Source organism: Sebastes umbrosus, chromosome 4, assembly GCF_015220745.1.
Source record: "Sebastes umbrosus isolate fSebUmb1 chromosome 4, fSebUmb1.pri, whole genome shotgun sequence".
Lineage (NCBI taxonomy): Eukaryota > Metazoa > Chordata > Actinopteri > Perciformes > Sebastidae > Sebastes > Sebastes umbrosus.
The window spans coordinates 36,431,763-36,453,612 of NC_051272.1; the positions used below are offsets into that span (position 1 = coordinate 36,431,763).

General features: G+C 43.2%; 1 protein-coding gene across 6 annotated transcripts in view; it reads right to left on the minus strand.

The window, feature by feature from the left end:
- arntl1a (aryl hydrocarbon receptor nuclear translocator-like 1a) overlaps positions 1-21,043 on the minus strand; it is a 30,287-nt gene extending 9,244 nt beyond the window's left edge. Inside the window, exons 1-13 of one of the 6 annotated variants that reach the window (XM_037767667.1) lie at positions 20,896-21,039; positions 20,356-20,459; positions 9,689-9,875; positions 7,080-7,143; positions 6,456-6,603; positions 6,166-6,186; positions 5,928-5,960; positions 5,412-5,441; positions 4,716-4,873; positions 4,112-4,191; positions 3,917-4,009; positions 3,699-3,816; positions 1,888-2,037 (exon numbers count right to left, since the gene is read on the minus strand). In XM_037767667.1, the coding sequence (XP_037623595.1) occupies positions 1,888-2,037; positions 3,699-3,816; positions 3,917-4,009; positions 4,112-4,191; positions 4,716-4,873; positions 5,412-5,441; positions 5,928-5,960; positions 6,166-6,186; positions 6,456-6,603; positions 7,080-7,125 (877 nt within the window). In that variant the 5' untranslated portion in view covers positions 7,126-7,143; positions 9,689-9,875; positions 20,356-20,459; positions 20,896-21,039. Of the gene's footprint in view, positions 1-1,887; positions 2,038-3,698; positions 3,817-3,916; positions 4,010-4,111; positions 4,192-4,715; positions 4,874-5,411; positions 5,442-5,927; positions 5,961-6,165; positions 6,187-6,455; positions 6,604-7,079; positions 7,144-9,688; positions 9,876-20,355; positions 20,460-20,556; positions 20,845-20,895 lie in introns of those variants that run through there. The other 5 variants (XM_037767666.1, XM_037767665.1, XM_037767668.1 and 2 more) reach the window with 5 other exon arrangements.
- Between the last annotated feature and the right edge of the window lie 807 nt (positions 21,044-21,850).

Sequence of the window (21,850 nt, forward strand, 5' to 3'; positions counted from 1 at the left end):
CAAAAACAAAAAAAAATACTCCATATCTTGGATCCCCGTGAGAGTGATCTGTTTATTGATTCATGTTCTAAAAATATCAGAATAAAAGATTCTACACTAAAATGGAAAGATATTGTGTCACCATGTGCCTCTGAGGAGTTTAACATCTCTCCGTTGTGAAACACAAAGCACGAGATCAGAGGGAGAATGGAGTTAGTCTGCAGGAAACAGCTAAACACTCAACATGAATGGTGACACAGTCAGTCTGGGTTGTGTGACTATAAAGATACTTAGTTTAGATTTATCCACATGAGTCCCCAAAACTGTCCCATCACTGAGTTATGGGTCAGTCCAGAGGACTTCATGTCCACAGCACTTGGTTGTAATGAGTCAGTGTGAACATGATATGGACTACAACTAGGGATGCTAATTTTGAAAAAAAAAATTCTCAACCGATAACCGACCCTCGTTAACCGATTATTAACCGTTAACCGATTATTAACCGTTAACCGACGAGACCCGTCCGGGAGCGTTAACTTAGCAGCTACGATGCTGCGTGTAGTGTCGCGGACATGCAGCCACTTTCCCAGTAAAAGTCTCCACCGCACATTTAGTTTAGTATAGCAGGTTGTCAGCTGTGTGTCTGCCCGGATTAACGATTGGCAGCGATTGTCCGATAAACATTGTGCGTGTTTGTGCTCCTCCGCTCCGCTCAAGCGAGCTGGAGAGACCGGGAGCCGACTTCCTGTATCCTGCAACTCCGGCTCCGCCTCTTAAGGTAGGCTGTTAAGGTGGACCAGCTTTTCTTCTTAAAGTGACGAACCGCTCCTCTGAGCCGTTCAGCTTTTTAATTAATTATTAACATTTCTTTTAACCGTTTTAACCGATAGCGTTAATCGGTTAAAATGCTTAATATCGGTTAACGGTTAATTATTGACCTCCCTACTCCTTAGAGCTTTCATTATCTAATATAATACAAATTGATTCCATTTGACCATTTGTTTAAAAGGTGCTTAATTCAATATGGCATGATATATCATCATCAACTATTGTCTATGTAAAGATATAGAGGAGTAATGTCTACCTGAGCAGAGAATGAAGTCTCTCTGTGTGTGTTGGAATCAGAGCTTCTCTGTGCTTTTAGTGCATGTGAGCATGCCCCGCTGGCTCGCTCACGGCCGCCGCTCTGCACTGCTGATAACGCGTTAATCGCTTAAAATTCTTAATGTCGGTTAAACGGTTAATTATTAACATCCCTAACTACAACTAAAAAGGCAACAACGACCCGACCTACAGGTGTGAAAGCTTCCTCATTTCCCACTATCAGCCAGCAATTACTGCTCTTCTTACCAATTTGGAGTTTTACTCGCACAGATCATTTGGAGCTGCTTCCCATCCCTCTGGGCAGGATATAACCTGTTCAAATCCCTGCTGTGACTTACCAGTATGACCGCGGTCAAGAGGTCAACTAAGTGGAAACACCCCACAGCTTAACACCAGTCTGCCATAAATAAGGCTCGAGTAAATAAACACATTAATGCATGCACTCGATGAGGCCAACTTCCTCCGTTGTGTAACGGAGGTGTCCTCGTGCTAACTGATGTGTGATTCCTGCTTCTAATAAGGATGTGCTTCTAAAAATATAGTGAGAGGAAAGACCAGGAAGCAGGCGTTGCTTTCATAAGAAGCTAAGTGAAAGACTGGAGACACGACAGTGTGTGAAGTACAGAAGAGTAAAGGGCTGAAGGTAGAGAAGAGCCCTCGACTGGCTCTCAAAGATAAAGATTGACGGGCAGATGCTTTGAGCAGCACGGAGCTTCTTCTACCGTGACCTGCTGTTCAGGGCGAGAGGAGGATTGTGGGTGACAGAATTCCAGTTTTAATTCATGTTTTTTTAACAGAACTAACCTTTTTTCTTAGAGCAGGTGGAGGGAAAGTCTTTATCCTCTACTTTGACGGAGGGCCTGTTGCACTTCATCCTGCAGAAAAACGAGCGTCTGGCTCCGGAGCAGAGTCTAGACGGGCCGGGGGTGATGTCGGTCTTCACTGGAAGACCAGCTGCAAAATACACACACACATGCAAATGGTTAACATAGCAGCTTTCAAAACTATCACTTCTGGGTTCTTTACTTCATATCATTGTTTTTTTAATGTCCAGGGCGGACACTTTCAGAACGGGATTGCATTATCGGCTGAAACTTGTTTCATCATACTCAAACACAAAAATAACATGGGAAAAATAACGCATGTTTGTGTGTAATAACATCCATCCGTCTCAAACTCCGGTAGCCAGATTCATTTGGGCTTTCGATTTCCACTGCCTCTGTTTAAGTCTTCAATGATGCAATGATTTGCATCCATCCATGCAGTCTGACAATAGTTTTTCTACTGAGAAAAAGTACTCCACTATTACTAGCCATCGGCCCTCTGTAGGGGGGTCAAAGAGCAGTTCTATTTAGCACCATCGCCTTGACATAGCTTTTTACTATCTTTATCTATCAGACTTCCATCTCTTCTAGGGATGTCACGATACCAGAAATCTAGTAGTCCATACCAATACCAGTGAACTACCACGATTCTCCATACCAAATTCGAAAAAAATAAAAGTAAATCCCATGTAATGTGTACACGTGTCTATATATAATCTCAGATTGCAAGCAGTAGTTTAAATTCACTAACATGGTGACATTTCACTGGGTATAGGCTACCAGAGGTGGGACCAAGTCATTGTTTTGCAAGTCACAAGTTAAGTCTCAAGTCTGTGACTCAAGTCCCAACTCAGGTCTCGAGTCCTAAACAAGCCAGATGAGCTCTTCATCAAATGTAACGTCATTTTAACAGCAGAGTAACTGGATCCAACTGGTGCTCAGTAATGTAACGTTAGTTCTTCATGGTTTTTCTCCTGAAACTTGATTGGATGCTGTTGGATTGGTTCAAACAAAGTGGATCTGGGGAGTTAAGTGTAAGATAATCAAATGCCAGTCCCAATAACATTCACCAGAAATAAAGAGTCCAGAGTTCAATAAAAAAACAAAAAAAACACCACTTCTCAGAGATTAAGCAATAAGCAACAAAAGATAGAAATTCAGTTTGTTCAGTTCAGTTTTTTCCCTCACGAGTGAATCCTCTTCTCGAACATAAAGGATCTCTGGATCTCGCTTCAGCATGGCGCTGTTTTGTGTGTGAGCGGAGGACAGAAGCAGCCGCATTTGGCGCTCAGTGAGTGTTAATTTCAGACCTTGCAGGCATCGTACGGTACCTTCGGTACTGTAGAAAACGTGTACCATCGCGTTTATAGAAATTTGGCATCGACTTGGTACCGAAGTATCGGTTCTCGTGACATCCCTAATCTCTTCTTTGTGAAAATTCCTTCTGCCAAATTACAAAATAAAAGCTCATATATCATGCTATTATTAACCTCTGGTACCACAAGCTGAATCCACAATAACAGAGGCGTCAGTGTGCTAACACTACCGCTGCTACTTAAATCACAGCACAAAAGGAAAATAAATGGACAAAACACAGATATGAACTGCAGAAAAAAGGGGTTTGACCGTTTTAAAATGACACCATTTGATAGACAGTACAACCACCGGAGAGGCTTTCTGGCGTCATGAGGCAGCCTTGAGTTTGCTGCCTGGTACCGCGAGGACTCAACAGATTAAGATGAACGCTCCGATTCTACACAATAGATGACGTGTGTTTGGGGATTTGCTTACTTTTAGCATCGATGAGCCTCTCTCGTGGGGCCGTATCAGAAGAGGACAGCTGCTCTTTGACCTTGGCAATGTCCTTGGGGTGAAGGTAGTCGAACAGGCTCTGACCGATCAGGTCGTTCTGTGTGAGACACAAAGAGAGAACAGAGGGATCAGGTTCAGGGTCATACCCGGTTTAGGGTTATACCCGACTCAGGGTCATACCCGACTCAGGGTCATACCTGGCTGTAGTTGAGAATCTTGTAGACGGATTCGGAAACAAAGAGGATCTTTCCGCGGTCACACCCGACCACGAACAGGAAACCATCAGCAGCCTGCATTATCAAACACACACAACACTGGAATAAATATGGGGAATGTCACAAAAAAGTGGTACTATTAGGTGTTGGAAGTTTAATAACTTGCACTGCACTCACCCTTAGTATCAAGTGCTTCAGTTCATCATCGGAGAGGAAGGAAGGCTTGTAGTTGGCCTCTGTGTACGGGTTGGCTGCACCTGCACACAACAGTAGACACGGCGCTCACGCATGACGTATTCACTCTGCAGCTGCACGGGTAACACTGCTCGGAGCCTTCTGGAGTCAAAGTCATAAGTAGCTATTTTCCATCTACTTCAAGTAAGTTATGAAGCCAGGATTCTGGTAAACAGACATGTTTTACTGAAAAACAGTTTTTTTGCAATCGGTCAACAGGATTGTTGATCAGTACCGAGTGAATCTGGCTTTAATAACCAGCATATCCTTTACTGAACAGGTATCTCCCTAACTGCTCCAAGATGGTCCTTCAAGTGATCACAACATGTTTTGTTCTCCGTTCATGAATAGACCCAGGAAGCTGAGAGAGTCAACACTGTTGCAATTCTTACTAAGAAAGTTTACCTACAAACCTGTCCTTTCTTTCTGCAGATCACATTTTTCACTTCAGAGCTGGACAAGGGTCAGAACTCTACATACTAGTCGCTTACAGTTATGACCACGGCTTACCTAAAACCTCATACATTGAGCCAATATTCATCCTAACCTCTGAGTGTCTTCATGTGCTGGACGGCCATGCGCAGCACCGTCAGCTTGTCTAGTTTGCGGGACATGGCGTTGCAGGTGGGCACCAGCGACGCCAGCTCGTCGATGAAGCTGTTCATCTTGTCCCTGCGACGCTTCTCGATCTGGCTGTGAGCCTCTCTGTGGAGGGAGAAGCATCAGACAGTTACAGACGGTCATCGTACATCGATTATTATCCTCAGAAATCCAAAGAAGAGAAAAAAACATTTGGTTGCATGTCACCTGTTGTATAAAGAGTAGCACGCAGTAAATTATCCTTCAATGGGCCTCACAAAGCTAACACGATGTAAATCATGGAGCTCGACACTAAGAACACGCTGCTCTCTGAAGAGGAAATGCCCTCGGTGTTGTTTCTATCTTTCAGGACATCCCAGAGTCTGTCCAACTGCTCTGTCTGTCTTCACTAGCTGCTACTAGTGGGACTGTTCTTTCCACGCCAGAGAAAGAGAGCTTGTCATCAGCCATTAGCTATGCTCTTACAGTCCCTTAGTTCCGCATAATGCTCCGATCCACACACTTCAATGTATAAAGTTTCTTATTATCAACGTACACAAAGCTCTCTCTGTTGCCCATCAGACAGAGGGACATTTAATTCATGTAGGAGAGATTAGACGGCGGTGGGGAGGGGGAGAGAGAACGGATAGGGGAGTGGTTATACCTGGCATTCTTAATCCGGCCCTGTTGGTCACTGGAAAGACAAAACACAGAAATATTAGAGAGGAGAAAATTGGCAAAAAGGGAATGTTTAAGAGAGAATAAGCTTCAAGGTTTGAGGTTCAATTTCTAGGACAGGAGGTATTTAAAGAGCCAGGGAGAGAAAGGGAGGGAGGGGGAAGAGGCCCAGTAAAAGCAACCTCAGCATTGAGCTCTTTCTCACACGCAGTTATGGAGCGTAACAATGAGAATTATTTACGCCCCCACCCACTACAACTACGCCCATAAACCGGTTCCATCCTACACGGTCTGAAAGATGGATTGATTTTCTCCATCTGAGCAGATTAAAAGACAAATGAGGACGCTTTCAGCATTGAGAACTATGGAGTTAGGGAGGTTGGGTTTAACTGATTTAAAAAGGGAAACTGGATAACAGGGAATGGGATAAAACTACAGCAAATACAACAATAGTGAAGATTACAGCAGCTGCTCTATCCCCATAGTAACGAAGGCCTCTTACCTTCCCAGTTTATCTTTGTCCGGGTCCATGTCACTAAGGAGGGAAGACGGGAGATATTAGTGCTCAACAAGAACATCAGAGGGAAATGTTTAAGGCATCAGGGGGGTTCACTGGGTTCACTTTTCAGTCTATTCAATATCTCACGGTGCAAAATCAATTGTGGCTCATTGATATTTCAGATCTTGATAAATGAAACTCTGTGCTACATCTATTAACATCGACTCATGTTTGAACTTACTCAAATGAGAAGCCATCAATTCTGCAAAGAAACACAAATATATGAATCAGTTTGTGTCGTCGAGGTACTGAGAAATGTGTAAAAAACAACTGACTGACAGCAGCGTACATACTGTTATTGATTTATTTACCCCACTGCTTCCCACATCTCCTACTTTCCTCCTCTCTTTCTCTCCAATCTGCCCTTTTCATTCTTTTTTTTCCACTTTCCTTTCTTTGTTTCATCCTCATTTAGTTCATTACTTCATTATTTCTTTCCCTTCTTTTATCTCTCCTTCCCGGTGTCCTTACTGGTAATCGGTAGTGCTGCCCTTCCTCTTGCGGGTGTAGTCCATGCCGGGTGTGCTGATGGAGCTGGAGATAAGGTCGGTGGACCCGGGGGACATGAAGTCAGTCATTGTAGACGAGATGTCCATCCTTTGGTCTGCCATCAGGTCATCTGCAGAGCAAAGACAAACAAAAAACTCATTTAGGAGTGGAAATAAAAGAAACGGTTCTGTTCTGTGTGATTTTGTTACTTTGGTTTAAGTTTGCAGACTCCTACGTCAACAGATAAGAGAAAGTCAGCAACACAGACTGTTGCCATGGATAAGTAAAACGCATGTAAATAACAGAAAGGGAAGTCCCTCTTATATTAGGACTACATAAGTGTCCGTAAGCACGCCAGTATTTATTAGGAGGGGCTGTTGATTGTAATGGGTGTGTGTCCAAATATGTAAATAAACTGCCAATTTATAACCAAGGCCTGTGAAGGATTAGTCATGTTATCGTTATTGACTGCAGAACTTGCTTGACAAGGTCCAAGGTCAAAGCGGTCTCTGTGGCGAGTTTCAGACATGAGTATTCCTTAGGAAGGGACTGTTGAAACAGGAAGAGTCCCCGTTTAAAGACAGAACATTATCAAGTCCCACTCACCACAGATGTTCATCACAGCCTCTGTGTTAAAATCATCTCCTTCCATCCACTCTTGAGCCCTCGACTGTGAACACACAACAACATCCCGTTTACTAACAAATGAGTCAATAATCAAAACCAAACACAGTTAAGAGTTCCTGGACACGTGCAGACAACATCATGGCATCTACTAGGTCAAATGTGGAGGCAGAATAAACAGGAAGACGCTGCTGTCTCAGTAACTGCATGTATAGAAATACTGTACGTCAGTTATTATTTTCCAAGCAGATTTAGGTCATACTCGGGGTGTAACTATACGTTTTTACAACGATATGATACGATACGATTTCCATAGTTCTGATACGATTCAAGGGTGATATTTGGCTCATCTAGGGTGATACGAAGCGATTCAATGACTTGAAATCAATACAGTAACTTGTTTTTGCCAAAAATTCAATCAGTGTGACTGTGAAATAAATATCTGATCCTGGACAGAGCAGGTCAAGACTCCTCAAAGTTTTTCTAGTACAGGAAACAGGGATAAATGAATTATGGATATAAACAAGTAAACAACGATTAATGGCAAATAAATGCAGCTTTTATTAGAAAATAATAAAAAGTGCAACTGCAGGACCCGCTGATTCAGTTCTCAAGATACAAGGCAGTGCAATATTTAACACTAAATATCATAAACCAACTTCTATTCAAGTTCAATGAGCAGTGGTTTAACCTGCTGCTTCTGTTCTCATTTACAATATAAACAGTAGATCAACCTCTGATAGTGATCAAACAGCTGATAGTGATCAAACAGTTTGGGACAGAATCATTCCTCTACAAATGCTGTTTGAATAATCTGCTGATAGTAATCCAGTAGTCCACCTACAGTGTTCATTTGGGGTCTTTTCATACATGAAAACATCTGGAGAAACATTTTAAAGCTCTGTTAGACTAACATTAGTTGAATCTCTGTTTTGTTTTTTACTTTACTCCCATCGTGAAACTTTGCCTCGCGGACCGTCTGCTCTCCGGCTGGATACGTGAGGCTCATGCTGCGTGCACATAGATATCATGACGGGGAAAAGGAAAGTCATTTTCTCTGAAATGAAAAACCGATAGCCCACGGGTAAAGCTCCTGTGGGTGAAGCCGCCCCCGTCTCATGCAGATCGGTGCCCATCTCCCTCCACGCCACTACCTCTCATGAGAGAGCGAGGAGTCCAGTGCGCCGTTCGTCTGCATGCACGCCATGGATGCGTGCTCACGATGCAGAGGGCAGCGCTCGGAAGCTGGCACAAGTCTGGAGAGTGAACCGTTTAACATTTCTTTACTAATAAAAGTGCTAAAAACACTTTCATATAACATTTGTCGTCCTTAAATACAAGGTGCAAATCCTTAGTATCCATACAAATCGATTTTTGCGTTTCAAATCGATTTCATATCGATATACGTCTCCCGTGAAGGACAACTTGCTGAGTACCTATCGATGTAGTTGGATCGTAGGAATATAAATCGATACATCGATGTAGCAGATGAATCGTTACACCCCTAGGTAATACCATATCAGTTACATGAAAGTCATAGTGGTGAGTCATGTGTAGGGATTGGTTCCCGAAACCCGGTATTAAACGGGCACCGCTGCTAAATTATTGATAAGCTCCGACGTTATTGTTTTTTTTTTTTTAAAGATAATTTTTGTGACAGTGACAGTTATGAAAAGGGGAGAGAGAAAGAGGGGATGGCATGCAGCAAAGGGCCACAGGTCGGATTCGAACCCCGGGCCGCTGCGGTAAGGACTCAGCCTTTAGGACATGGGGGCGCCCGCTCTACCAGGTGAGCTTTAGCTGAGCTTTTCTTAACATAACGTTATGAAGCTATTTATTTTCACACGGCAGCATCTCCTCTGCTCTCTGTGTCACTCCTCTACACACACACAAACACACACGGACTGGAGAGAAGTCAGAGAACAGCAGAGCAGAGAGGCTGCGGTGGAGACAGTGACATGAACCAGAAGAGTACTCCAGTTGACAACTACACTTGTAACTGTAAGTGCAATGAAACCTCTGCGAGTAAAATGCCAATACTTTATCAAAACACCTGTTCAACAAGCATGAACATGTAGACATGTAGAAGTGTGATATTTCAATCTGCTCCTTGGGGGAATCCAACTAACTGTCACCATGTTATTTCCTTCTCAATCCTCTGTCCATTGTGAGAAAAAACTGGTTTAAGTGATGGATTATTTTACTCCAGGAGGTAAATTGGCACACTCACAAAAAGGCGTTTTTACGCACAAAACAAATTGCCAGAATTTAAAAACCTCTACAATGACCATCAAGCTTTAGATAGAGGTTAGTCAGAATCATCAGACAAGGATGCAATGGTGCCAGTGGGCATGATTAGCTTTCAAGACATCACTACGTGACCCTATAACTTAGTAGAATGGGAGCGGACAGCAGGAGGAATAAGCACCAAAAATCTCTTGATTTTCTGTTTATGCATTCGACTCTCTGGTTCTCACATGAGTCAGACTGATGAGTAAGATCAGTAGGCAGCCTTCCTTGGTTCAAATTCACCTCTGTGAAATATGAGTGGGGACCCGCCTGCACACGGGGAACAGAGCTGCTTCGGTTACCTGGATAGGAAACTGTAACAGGCCTCCTGGACCGGCCGGGTATCGTCTGGATTAGTCTGGTCGGCTCCGTTCCGATCTGGACTCGGTCTGGTTTGATTCAGCCTGACCTAGTTTCATCTGGTTTGATGTGCTCTGTGTGCCCCCGATATGATATGATCCTTAAACAGCTGGTGCAACGCCTCTACCCCTGGAGAGAGAGACGAAGAGAAAAGTCAGTCAAGTGCAAATTCAATCTTTCACAAATCTAAAAATGTAAAAAAAAAAAAAAAAAAAAAATCAGAAATTTTAAACAAGACCGCATATTACGTCAACATCATAAAACTTGATTAAAAACAAAGTATGGAACACAAAAAACAAAAGAAGTCCTTATGTTCACAACTGCTGACCTGAAACATGTCATAGCTGAATCTGGGCTAATTGGGTCATTTCCTGATGTTCCATTAATGCACAGATGAAAGCTGAAACATTTTCTCTCCTCTCTGATTTAACTTGGATGTAAACCTGAATTTGCATGGTTGCTGCTGTTCAGTTTGGGCACTTCAAAGCTTACTGACAATTAGGGATGCACCGATACCGATACCAGTATCGGGTATCTGTCCGATACTGTGCTCATGTACTTGTTCTCGTACTCGCAAAACGGCTCCGATACAACGGCACCGATACCACTTTACAGCAGTGCGACGTTAACCTCTCGTCACCATTTTTCAGGTCCTCACGCTCCACCTCTCCGACGGTGCGGGTGAGACGGACCGTCACTTTCATTGTGGCACGGCGTTTTGCTTGCACCCTCTGATTCGCGCATGCGTTAGACTCTTCAGTCCGTGTTTCAAGACGGATTGGGTGGGTTGCAGACAACGCCACAGACCCCTGGCGCCTTTTACGTGGGCCGTGGCACGACGCGGTTGGGGAGCACTGAGGACAGTCCGCCCCGTTCTACAGTTACACCGGGAGCAGGAAGCCCCGTCACGGTGCAGCAGGGTCCGGGCGGGGAGCGCCGTGAGCCACCTTCGCCCCGAGCCTTTCCAAGCCGATCTAGAGACGGTCGCGGCGCAATGCCTCGTATGCGGGACTCCCCAGCCTGCCGTGTGTCGCTCACACCCTCCAGCTGGCTGTTAACGAGGGTCTTTGGGCACAGAGAAGAACTCGTATCGATACTCGGTATCGGCGAGTACCCAAATATAAGTACTTGTACTTGGTATGAAAAAAAGTGGTATCAGTGCATCCCTACTGACAATGTCATCATTAGTAGTATCTCGCTACCCCTGCCTTTCATGAATACTATAATGGCAAAAGAACGTTTTAAATAACCTTAGAACCTAAAGTGGCTCAAGCTTACAACCCTCAGCCTAAACATTTTTCCTTTCTAGTGTTGTGCGGAGAAGACGGCCCATAACGTATTCCGACAGCCCCTCAGGTACTGCACTGCTGACAGCTCAGCTGGTGACAACAGTGACAAGCTTTCTACTCTCACACGGCACATAACGCAGTTTTAAAAATTCCTGATTTTCATTTATAGCCTATGATTGTTGGTTTTGTCTGCTAAAATGACGACTGACAGATGTGATCAGCTGTAGCCGGCTAATTAAGCTAACGGTGGCTCCATGAGTTGGATAAAAACACCGTCTACGGCTAACTTTAATGTTTCCAGCAGATATTTTCAGACCCTGTAAAATGACTCTTAATCAAACACGTGATTCCTATATGTAGATAGCATTATGCTAAAAGACTGAGGCTAAAGTTATTTCATAACCCTGTCTGGCTACGTGTTCGTATTCTAAAACAGTATGTTTTCACTGTCAAAATTAGAAGAGAAAATTAAGGAGAACAATTAGGATGAGGACTAACTGATGTGTTTGGTAAATGTAATGCTTCCCAGGAAACGTTGGCTAGGGTTGCTCGACTCTAAACTTCCCAAATCCAATAGAGCAGAACAGAGTTAGCGTTAACGTTAGCTTAAACTCTGACAGCATCTAGGTCCAGCTTCAACGCAGTGGGGAAATACTCCACAGTGGAAAGCTATATGGTGACAGTAGCACATGAAACAGGTAACCTGAAAAAAATCATGTTCCTCTGTGTCCTCCGATGCTCCTAACGGCATCTGCAAGATTTCACAGACCAGAGGAAAACAAGCAGTAAGAGCTGATCTGAGGTCTGCTGTCCAGCTACCCACTATGAGAGCCAGCTGTCAATCACTCGCGAACTCCGACCAAACGGTCAAACTAGGCAGCGCTGATCAAATATGAATCAATATTATGTTACGTTAATGCCAATTTCTGCCGCCGCCGCCGCCATTGTGAAATCTGGTGAAGGAACGCCAATTTCTGGTCACATGACCAGAACACAGCCAATAGGAATGCTCTCTCAATGAAATGACCTGTGATTGGTCAAAGTCTTCCATCACGGGCTAGATTTTCTAAAGTCTGAAAACAGCCATGAGGAGGAGCAGAAGTCTAGTTTTCTCTCAGAACACTTGAATTACAATATGCTGAAAGGTTATTATGGAATTTTTGCCCAATGATGCCAAAAATATACTGCCTACTGAAGCTTAAATGCACAATGTGTCAGGTTGTTTCTGGAGTATGAAACAAATAATCCCTCTCATTCATTACTTGTGACCCACTAGAAGTGTGTGGTTGGGTCTGTATTTGCAGAGACCCTGTAGCTCTCTGCCTGGATTTTGTCTTTTCTTTTCATGTTGTTGTGTTTGGAGCTTTCTGGGTATCAAGTTCAACCTCTATAAAGATGTAGCGACCAGATGCTAGATCATAAAAAACGCATCAAAGTGGAACATAAAAAATGGCAGACACTGCGCCGAAAAAACAAAAACATTGAACCGGGGAGGCGGGGCAAACTTTGAATTGTGTGTTTACAAACCGCAACCGACAAATCCTACTCGTTGTGCCTTTAAGGAAAAAATTAGACAATAAAAGCCAGTCCGAAACTGTGTCTGAATCCTATAAGGGTTCTGAAAAAGACACTTTGGTGGGCCATTTATATGTTTAATGTACAGTGACGACGAATTGCAAAGCTCAAGGAGCACTGTTGAAGTAGCAGGCGGCGCAGTTCTAGGTCAGGACAGGCTTGGTGAGCCAGGCCGGGACAAAGCTCTGGGCTAGAGGGGGAAAACCACTATGTCATGATTGAACACTGAAAGGAACTGGTGCTGGAGTGGAAAGTGGGTCAGCCAGTCTCTATGGTCTCAAACCAGCCAGCCTCAATTTCCATCCACCACCTACTTCTACTTCGTCAGTGAGTCAGCAAGCCATTCAGCTTTGTTTCCCTGTTCTACACTTTACACCCACTCAGATAGCCAGGAAGCAGCCAGCAAGCCTGTTCATGAACCAAGGAAACATCCAGGCAGAAAGTCAGCCGCCCAATCTCCCAAATCACAAACGCCTCCACCCTGACCAGTGATGGAAATAGCTTGGGAGAGGCGGGACAAGATTGTATTGATATCAGTGTCTATACAGCAATACTGATCAATAATCTTGAAACAATCCCAAAATGTTGGGAATAAGGGGGAGACGTTGTGAAATCAATTGACTTTTTTGTAATTTTGGCAGAAATAACGACAAACATAGCCCCAAGTGGTGGAGAGAAGGGTCCAAGCTCGTGCGACTATTTGATTTACTAGAACATTTTACAATGCAGCATCCATGAAAATTTGGTGATAAACCCCACACTTTCATTAATCACAACCAACTAGGGCTGCAACTAATGACTCATTTTCTATCAACAAGGTGGACTACATGCAATGTTTCTGTAAGTTATTAATAATAATAATTAAAATGTCAATGTTTATGAACGAAGCGTACTTTCTCCGTCTTGTCTACAGTGTTGGACACAACGAGGTTCAGGTTGTGTCCAAAGCAGTTCAACCAGGGTCAGCCTAAGTTACGTACTGATGCTTTTATGTTGCTTCCACTGTAGGTCGTGAGACAGGAGACTTTATCCCCTTCTTAACCCCTTAAACCCCTCCTGCAAGGCATCGGCCAAGTTATGGTACGTGTCCACAGGCTCCGTCCTTTCCACGCTTCCCATTCATTGTCTATGTAAGCAGCCGTGCAATGCATTCTGGTAGCGTGGCAGCGCGATTCGAGAAACGGAGCGTCACGACGCCCGCTCCTCATTTGCATGAAGTTGAGGTCCAGGCTACTTTATGCAAATCACGGGCGTCCGACACGACTCGCCGCCTCTCTAAACTCCAGAGAATCTTTTAAAATAAACGTTGTCGGTCCAAAATAAAGACAGATTCATCAGCTGCATGGATTATTTCTCGCCTCAAATGTTCTCAGAAACACATTTTGGTGTACTATTTTCGTGAAATAAGAGAAGAACGTTTCCAAACGAGCCTCCATACTGTTTCCGGTTTGAAAGCTGGGAGCAGCAGCCCATGGAGGGAAAGCGTTCGTCCAATCAGGAGCCTAGTTCCTTGTGTCTAGTGGCAGCCCACCAAGCGTCCAATGCTGGGAAGCGGCGCGTCCCCTCGCAATAAAAAACGCCCCTGGGGACACGTAAAATTAGCGACGGTGTGGTCCTCTGGCAAAAAGCTTGTTTGCAGGTATTTGGACACCAGGGTCCATTCCATGTCAATAAAATGTAAAGTCAGTGACATGTAAGGTATCATTTTTGGCTGGATCACACATCTGTGTGATCTCTCCATATGCTGCCACCTTTATCAGGCAAAGTTTATAGATTGCCTCATTAAGATTTCCAGGTTCCCTATTAGCATTTAAATCAGAAGTATTGCCAAGTAGGCGTTTACGTACATAAACGCTGTATCGTGGGCTTCAGAATAAAGTAGTGCTTTGGGCGTTTTCTTAGCGACCCTGTCTTTGGACCGTCTGAATGAAACAGCAGAGGAGGAAAGACAGGTGATCAGAGAGGGGAGAGGACGGGAGAGGGGGAGACAGCCAGCAGCAGCTGGACTCGGTGCCTGTCGGAGGGCTCTTTCAGTGCCACTGGCCAGCTGCAATACTGTTCTGTTTCAGCAGAAATGGGCCGTTTTGTCCTTGGTTTTAACATTGTAAAACTAATTTTTACACCCAGGAACAATACAATAGTGTCCCCTCTTTTGTTTTCTTCCATCCTGTGTCTCCTCAGTCTCCGTCTTTCACGGTCTCTACCGTTCTATCTGTGTAACTCAGCCGAGCCAACCAACCTGGTGACCTCACAGGCTAGAGTACTGAGACATGGCGGCGCTCTTGTCACAAAAGATGAAACAAAGCTGCTTTTTTCTTTTAAATGCTGACCTTTGTCATGTTTGTTAAATAATTGTTCATTAGAGTGGAAATCCATTTAGTAAACCAGCTTAACTTGGTTGAATGTTTCTTTAAATCTGGTGTTTACCAGGGATAAGCTCAGAAGTTTCTTAGAAATAAGTCATTAAGCATGAAAAAAGCATAAAGAACGACTTATCAACTGTATAAATCTCAGTCGACTAATGCCTACCATCCACTAGAAGACTTTGAAAAGACTTTTAAAAGACTGAAGTCAGACACCCTCTCACATCTAAAGACAATGTGTCTTAAGTCAGAGTTTTTAGTCACAGACTATGATATATTAAGACTGGGGATCTTGCAGGGTCACTATTTACAAGACTACAACTAGATTCCTTTTGAGATGATGTCACATCCTGCTCCTGGTGGAAATGTATTTAAGAAGAAAAACTGTTGAGGAACACGTGGACAGCAATTGCTGCGGCCCTCGAAATCCACAGTGAGTACTGTATGCTAGCTAGCTAGCTAGCTAGCTAGCTAGCACCCACTGTCCCAAATGGGGCTACTTGCTAACGTTAGCTACTGTAATGTTTGCTATTAGCTTACGAGCTATCTATGTTTCAGCTGAAGATTGCTAGCTTCAATCATCCTAGGTACCTCGTAGGCTAATAGCAAACATTACAGTAGCTAACGTTAGCTTGCAAGTAGCCCCGTTTGGGACAGTGGTTAGCTAACTAGCAATAGCATATAGCATACTCACTGCAGCTTTTTTTCCTTCTCCACTCTATCGTGGTACAAATGAGAGGACACGTCAAAGAGGCACTCTTGTTCACTCCACAACTCCACCAGTTTCTCCATGTTTACTTTCTACCCCGTTTGCTGCTGGAGAGAGCACACCTATTGGTTGTTGACAATGTCCGCATCATCGAACTTACGATAACATTAAACTTGTTTGATTTTAGATTTTTTAATGTCAAGACGAGAAAAAGACTGACTTAAGACAGCTTGGACTGAGTTTTAGAACCACCTTACACTAAACGATCGAAATCACGGGAGTGCGCCGAACAACTCTAGCAAAACTCTCCTGATTTTATTTGGAAATATGTCTGAGAGTTAAATCACTTGAAAAGTCGTAGTCGTAAGGTCAGCATAAGACCAAAACAACCGATTAATGGACTAAGAGTGGGCAGCCTTATTACACACCTCTTCGTTAACAGAGAACAGACAGATCAATGAAGAGAAACCGTATCGATTATTTATTAACCAAAGTTTGATTATCGGGTCTGGGACAATAAACGTTTATGATACAGTACTAAGCAAAACTTGCTAACAATTTTATCTATTCTAAGCTACAATCTGCTCTGTTTAGCTGCATGATGAGGTTATACTACTAGGGGTATAGGGGATAACAGCAGCCTGTGTTGTACAGGCTGGTACAATGGAAGGTAACCTGGAGCCTGTCTGTCTGTCTGGCTGTACCACGGATGTGAAACGCCTTGAAAAGGGTAAATATAAATAAAAAATGTAACAGCAGAAGCCAATCATTTACTGTATTTACTCACTGTAGTGTTTTCAGTCTCACATTGTTTCACAGCTGAGAGCAAACTGTATGTACTAAAGTGCAGAGGGTGTGAGCTTTTTAAAGACACACACACACGCTAGGGGTTAAGTGACACATTTTTACAACGATACGATACGTATCACTTTCCATGGTTCCGATATAATTTGAGGACGATATTTGGCTCATCTTGAGCGATACGATAAGATACGATTCAATGACTTGAAATCAATACAGTAACTTTTTTTTGCCAAAAATTCAATCAGGAATCAGGGATAAATTGATTATGGATATAAACAAGTAAACACAAACATTAATGTCAAACACATACACCTCTTGTTTGAAAATAATAAAAAGTGAAACTTCAGGACTGCTGCTTCAGTTCTCAAGATACAAGGCAGTGCAATATTTAACAAGAAATAAAATTATAAATTCAAGTTAAATGATGTTCTCATTTTCAAAGCAAAAGGTAGAGCAATAATATTTAACAAAAAATACAATGCAACCAACTTCTCTTCAGGTTGAATGATCAGTGGTTTATCCTAGTCATCGTGCACGCGGACAATGGCTAACATGGCGCACCTGTGGCGCATTTGAGCACGGAGTGGGATCAAAAAGAAAGACATTATTATAGCGGGGGTGCATTAGAGGCTGTGACAAGACTTATCACATTCACTAGCCTACTTTCCCCCCCTTTAATCACAGGGCTATCCCCGCCATGACGCACTGGCAGTTTGGGAGTCCTGTAGAGAGTTTTCTTCAGAGGAAACTTATTGTTGTCTGGGACTATGTACATAACTTTAGTTTTCAAACCGAACCATATCTGTCACCTTATGTTGCTCGCCACAGCCTCAGGCTATTATAATTAAAAATGTGGAGCTCAGAGGACATTTTGGCCAGGATGGAGACACTGTCCAGGGGAAAAACTGCCAGGAACTGATGGTCCTGAGCAAAATGCCTGTTGATGCGCAGAAGGAACTGTGTAGAATAATTCATCAAAACAATGTGTTTGATGTGCACATAAACACGTAGGGTTCTGTGGATCAAAATTGCACAAAATGTAACCAGCAGATCTGTCGTGTCAGTGCGTAATTGGGGCTAGACAACATCACTTGTTAGAGACAGCAACGAGGTGCGCTGTGCTGGCTCCCTGTATATACACTTATCTCGTGCGCACAAATTAGTTAATGAGTGGAACAGAACATGATAAACGTCTATGTATAATAGTGTTATTTAAATTGTGGTGAAAAAATTTGGTAGTGGCTTTTGAGACATTTGAGTGTATTACAGATATTTATCGGGACTCGGGACACCAACCTTGAAACCGGGACAATCCCGGACAAACCGGAACATCTGGTCACCGTAGTTTAAGCACCTGCTTTTGTTCTCATTTTCAATATAAACGGTAGAGCAATAATATTGACGTCTCAGTAGGTGCGTGGAAAGATTGGTCGTGTTGCCATAGTATTTTATCTGGCCTTTGCATATTCTGCAAACAGCGGGCGATTTGTCAAGGACATCTCCCATTTTGCAAAAGCCAAAATGTTTCCACGCACTGGACCTCAAACGCAGCTTGAAAATCTGTCGCTCGTCCGGTTTTTCCTCGCTTTCAGTCATGCTTCGTTTTGTTGTCGACTGTCTGAGACTGCCGCTGCTGGCGCATGTCGTCATACACAGGGAGAGTGAAACGGAGTAACGTTTAACATTTCTTTACTATTAAAAGCACTAAAAAATACATCCATAAAACGTTTGTCGTGCTTAAAAACAAGGTGCAAATTATTTACTTTGCAAATCGATTATAGATCGACATACGTCTATCATCATGTATTGATTAATGTATGGGCGGCTGTGGCTCAGAGGGTAGAGCAGGTCGTCCACCAATCAGAAGGTCGTTGGTTCGATCCCCGGCTGCTACATGTCGATGTGTCCTTGAGCAAGACACTTAACCCCAAGTTGCTCCTGAAGGTGTGTGAATGAGTATTAAGAAGTTGGCACCTTGCGTGGCAGCCTCTGCCATCAGTGTGTGAATGCTGACATGTAGTGTAAAACGCGTCTTTGCTGTCACTGTGGTTCTTTTTGTGAAGCTTATCCGATCTAGCAACAGTAACTAACAAGGGTGGGACTTAGGATTGGTCAATTGAGACGCATATTCCAAATGCACTGTATACACCTGTCACAACAATTACGTTATCGGCTTATCATACAATATATGGACATGACCTCAATCATTTTTTACCTCGATATTGCCCGTTGTGTTCACGTGTTTGTTTACGTAAGAATGTCACCTACATTTTAGCCGACATGATGCCAGAATAAACAGCACGGTTTTCCCGACCATTATAAGACTTGGCCATTGCACTTTTTTTTTTACAGAGCCCGATAGTCCATTTCATTTATTGTTTTGGTTGTATTGTTTTGTTTTATTTTATTTAGGTTTTATTTATTTTAGACTTTTTAATATTTTTGTCCACATTCAAATTCCAATGTCTGAATATCTTTAAGGATTAAGATCATTGCTCTTTTAAAAGGGTGTACTTACATCATTATGCTATTATATTATCATTTTATCAGTGGCATAAAATGGTCTTAAAATGACAATAACAACTAACATTAATTTTGTTAATTTTCTTCATGAGTTCATCCTAGAGCCGGGCGGTACGTGCAGGGCCATGCACTTAAATTTATATAAAAATATATGTCTCAAGTACCTAATTTACTCGGGTTTTTCTCTGGAAATAGAAAATGATTACTGCTTGAATAAAGCTTTCATCTAAAAAATTACCATGCAATTTGTATTTTAGATACTAAATCAATCATTAACGTGGCTGACAGCCCCTCTGCATCCACGGTGGTGGTCACTGAGCTGAATGTCAAATATTGCAATATTTAAATACCTAAATATCCATAATTTGGGAAGAGACAAGAAAACTTTGAGAAACTACAGTTAGTAACAGATGATAAGACGGGACGAGACATTCACTTCATTTCACTCAGCAACAACAGTCTTACGAGTTCAGAAAATAGTTTCTTGTATCCGTAATGTATCCATTATGAGAGCAGGAAAAGACAACATTTGAGTTTCATCACATTACAATAACCAAAGTCCCCCCGGCTCTACTAGGTAGGCCAACATCAGCCTGTGGACCTGATATCACCAGAACTTTATTTTCTTATCTTTAAGATACACCACAGAAGAACACCTCCTCCTACTACTACAACAACAACAACAACAACAACCTTTTCCCTCATGTTTCTCCATATATGTTTTAATCGAATTAACATTTGAAAACAAAAACTTTTCATGGACACTTGTTCTATTTTGTCTCTTGATGACGAGATCAACAAACTTCTATTATCAAAATGCCTTCATGGCCACACCAGTCAACCCTGATAGGTTGCTACCTGTCTGGAAGCAAAAATAACACTTGTCAGTCCAAGTCTGAAGTTCACACCGGATGTCTCTCCTGCAGTGAAAAGGTTGATATATGAACTACTGATACCACTACTGTTGAAGCACACTTATCACAACCATTTTTTTGCAGAAATGAGAAAACACACACATTTAACAATCCATAAAAGGCAATTAAACCATCTCAACTATAACCGTCTCCTGGATCCCTCCTCAAAGTTTGGGGATCCCCTGCTTGCAAATCACACACAACAACAACAAATGGCCCTGATCGTGCCCGGTGCCCTGTGGAGGCTAAAACCAGATCACAAAGCCCCAATATCATGGTCATCTTCCGGCTACCACTGCGGGAGCCTGCAGACACCGAGCGGTCCCCACATTTCCACTGCCAATGCCAACACTGTGTCACGATCTTTCATAACCAAACATGTGCCTGCTGTCTCAAAAGCTCTCAATGGGGTTGAAAAAACAGCTTTTTTACTGTGTTATTAGGAGAGCTCGGCGGTGGAGGAGGGACGTGGATGTGACCGCAGCAGGATGGATGGATGCTGTCGAAGAACCCGTGCTCCAGATCCCCACCGAGGCCTGTTGACATAGCTAGCGTGTTAGCATGGGTTAGCATTGTTCACTTATAGGTCCCGTTTAGTTAACATGTAACGAGCCTAACGGAGCGGACACCTACCTATACACGAGCTGCCTGGTAACCGCTGACAACAGCTGAAGCCGGTCTGGCACACCGGAGCCGGTTAACACACCGTTAACAACATCATAACAGCGTCTAGTCCCTTTACTAATATTAGCATCCAGCTGCTAGCTGAGGAAGGCTAACTGTCAGGAGCTGGCCAGCGAGCCAGCGAGCTACCGTCCTCCTCCTCCTGCTCCTGCTGCTGCTCTAGAGAGCCTCTCTGACATGACCACAACACCCACCACCATATATCTCCTCCATGGTTAAACACCGAGCGACGTCACCTCCGAGCTGTATTATCGACAGCTCGAAGGCTTGTTTTCATAGTATACTCACAGCAGGTCCGGTGCAGCAGGCCTGTCCATTGAGAGCCGCTGGTAATATGTAATAGCAGCCTCACACAACTGTGACATAAACGATTCTCGATCGGTGACCCAGTTTCTCTCTTCACCGTCATGCCCGTCGGACCACTAACCTAGTTTTTCGACCAATGGCGTCGTCGCTACCGCCGTAGGTGACCCTCCAGCCAATCAGGCAAAAGTTCAGGCTGGGAAGCGATGACGGACGTGCGAGTTGACCAATGAGAGCCGGTGTCGAACGGAATGCAGAGGCTGCTTGTGTGTGAGAGTGTGTGTGTGAGGTACAAGTGCGCTGACCCTGCGATTCATACTGCCTCATACTGTATTTTGACACTTTAAATTGGTTCATTCCTCCTATGTACTCACAATTTAAGATATGATATATGAGGGGGGATATATATATATATAATTGTAGTGTTTTGTTAGAGCACTGCTAATCAGTTTGAGAAATGCATTTATCATCTTTCTCCACTCCTTTAGTCGTGTTTTTGTGTGAACTTATTATTCCAAAATTGATTTATTTTGATTGTAGTGTTCTGTTAGAGCAACTAATAAAACAAGTAATTCCCTCATTGTTTGGGTCAAGTTCAATAGTTGCCTGCACTGTATACGCACTGACGCCTCCTGCTGGTCATGTTCTTTTACCCCTGCTATTGTCCAAACATTAAAATAAATACACAATAAATACCGTCACCTGACAGTGTCATTTAAAAGGTCAAATGTGCACATATGTGAATATTATGTTATTATTTGTCAGTCATGTTGTACCTAAGAAATAAGGTATAGGTGGAACAGAGACAGACACTATGTGCAGACATTCATGGTCAAATTCACCCAAACACTTGGCTGTGGGCCATTGACCCAATGTTTGAGGTGATGTGGTTAAACACACATTTGCACATGTAAAATTTGATGCACAGCTCCTCTAGAAG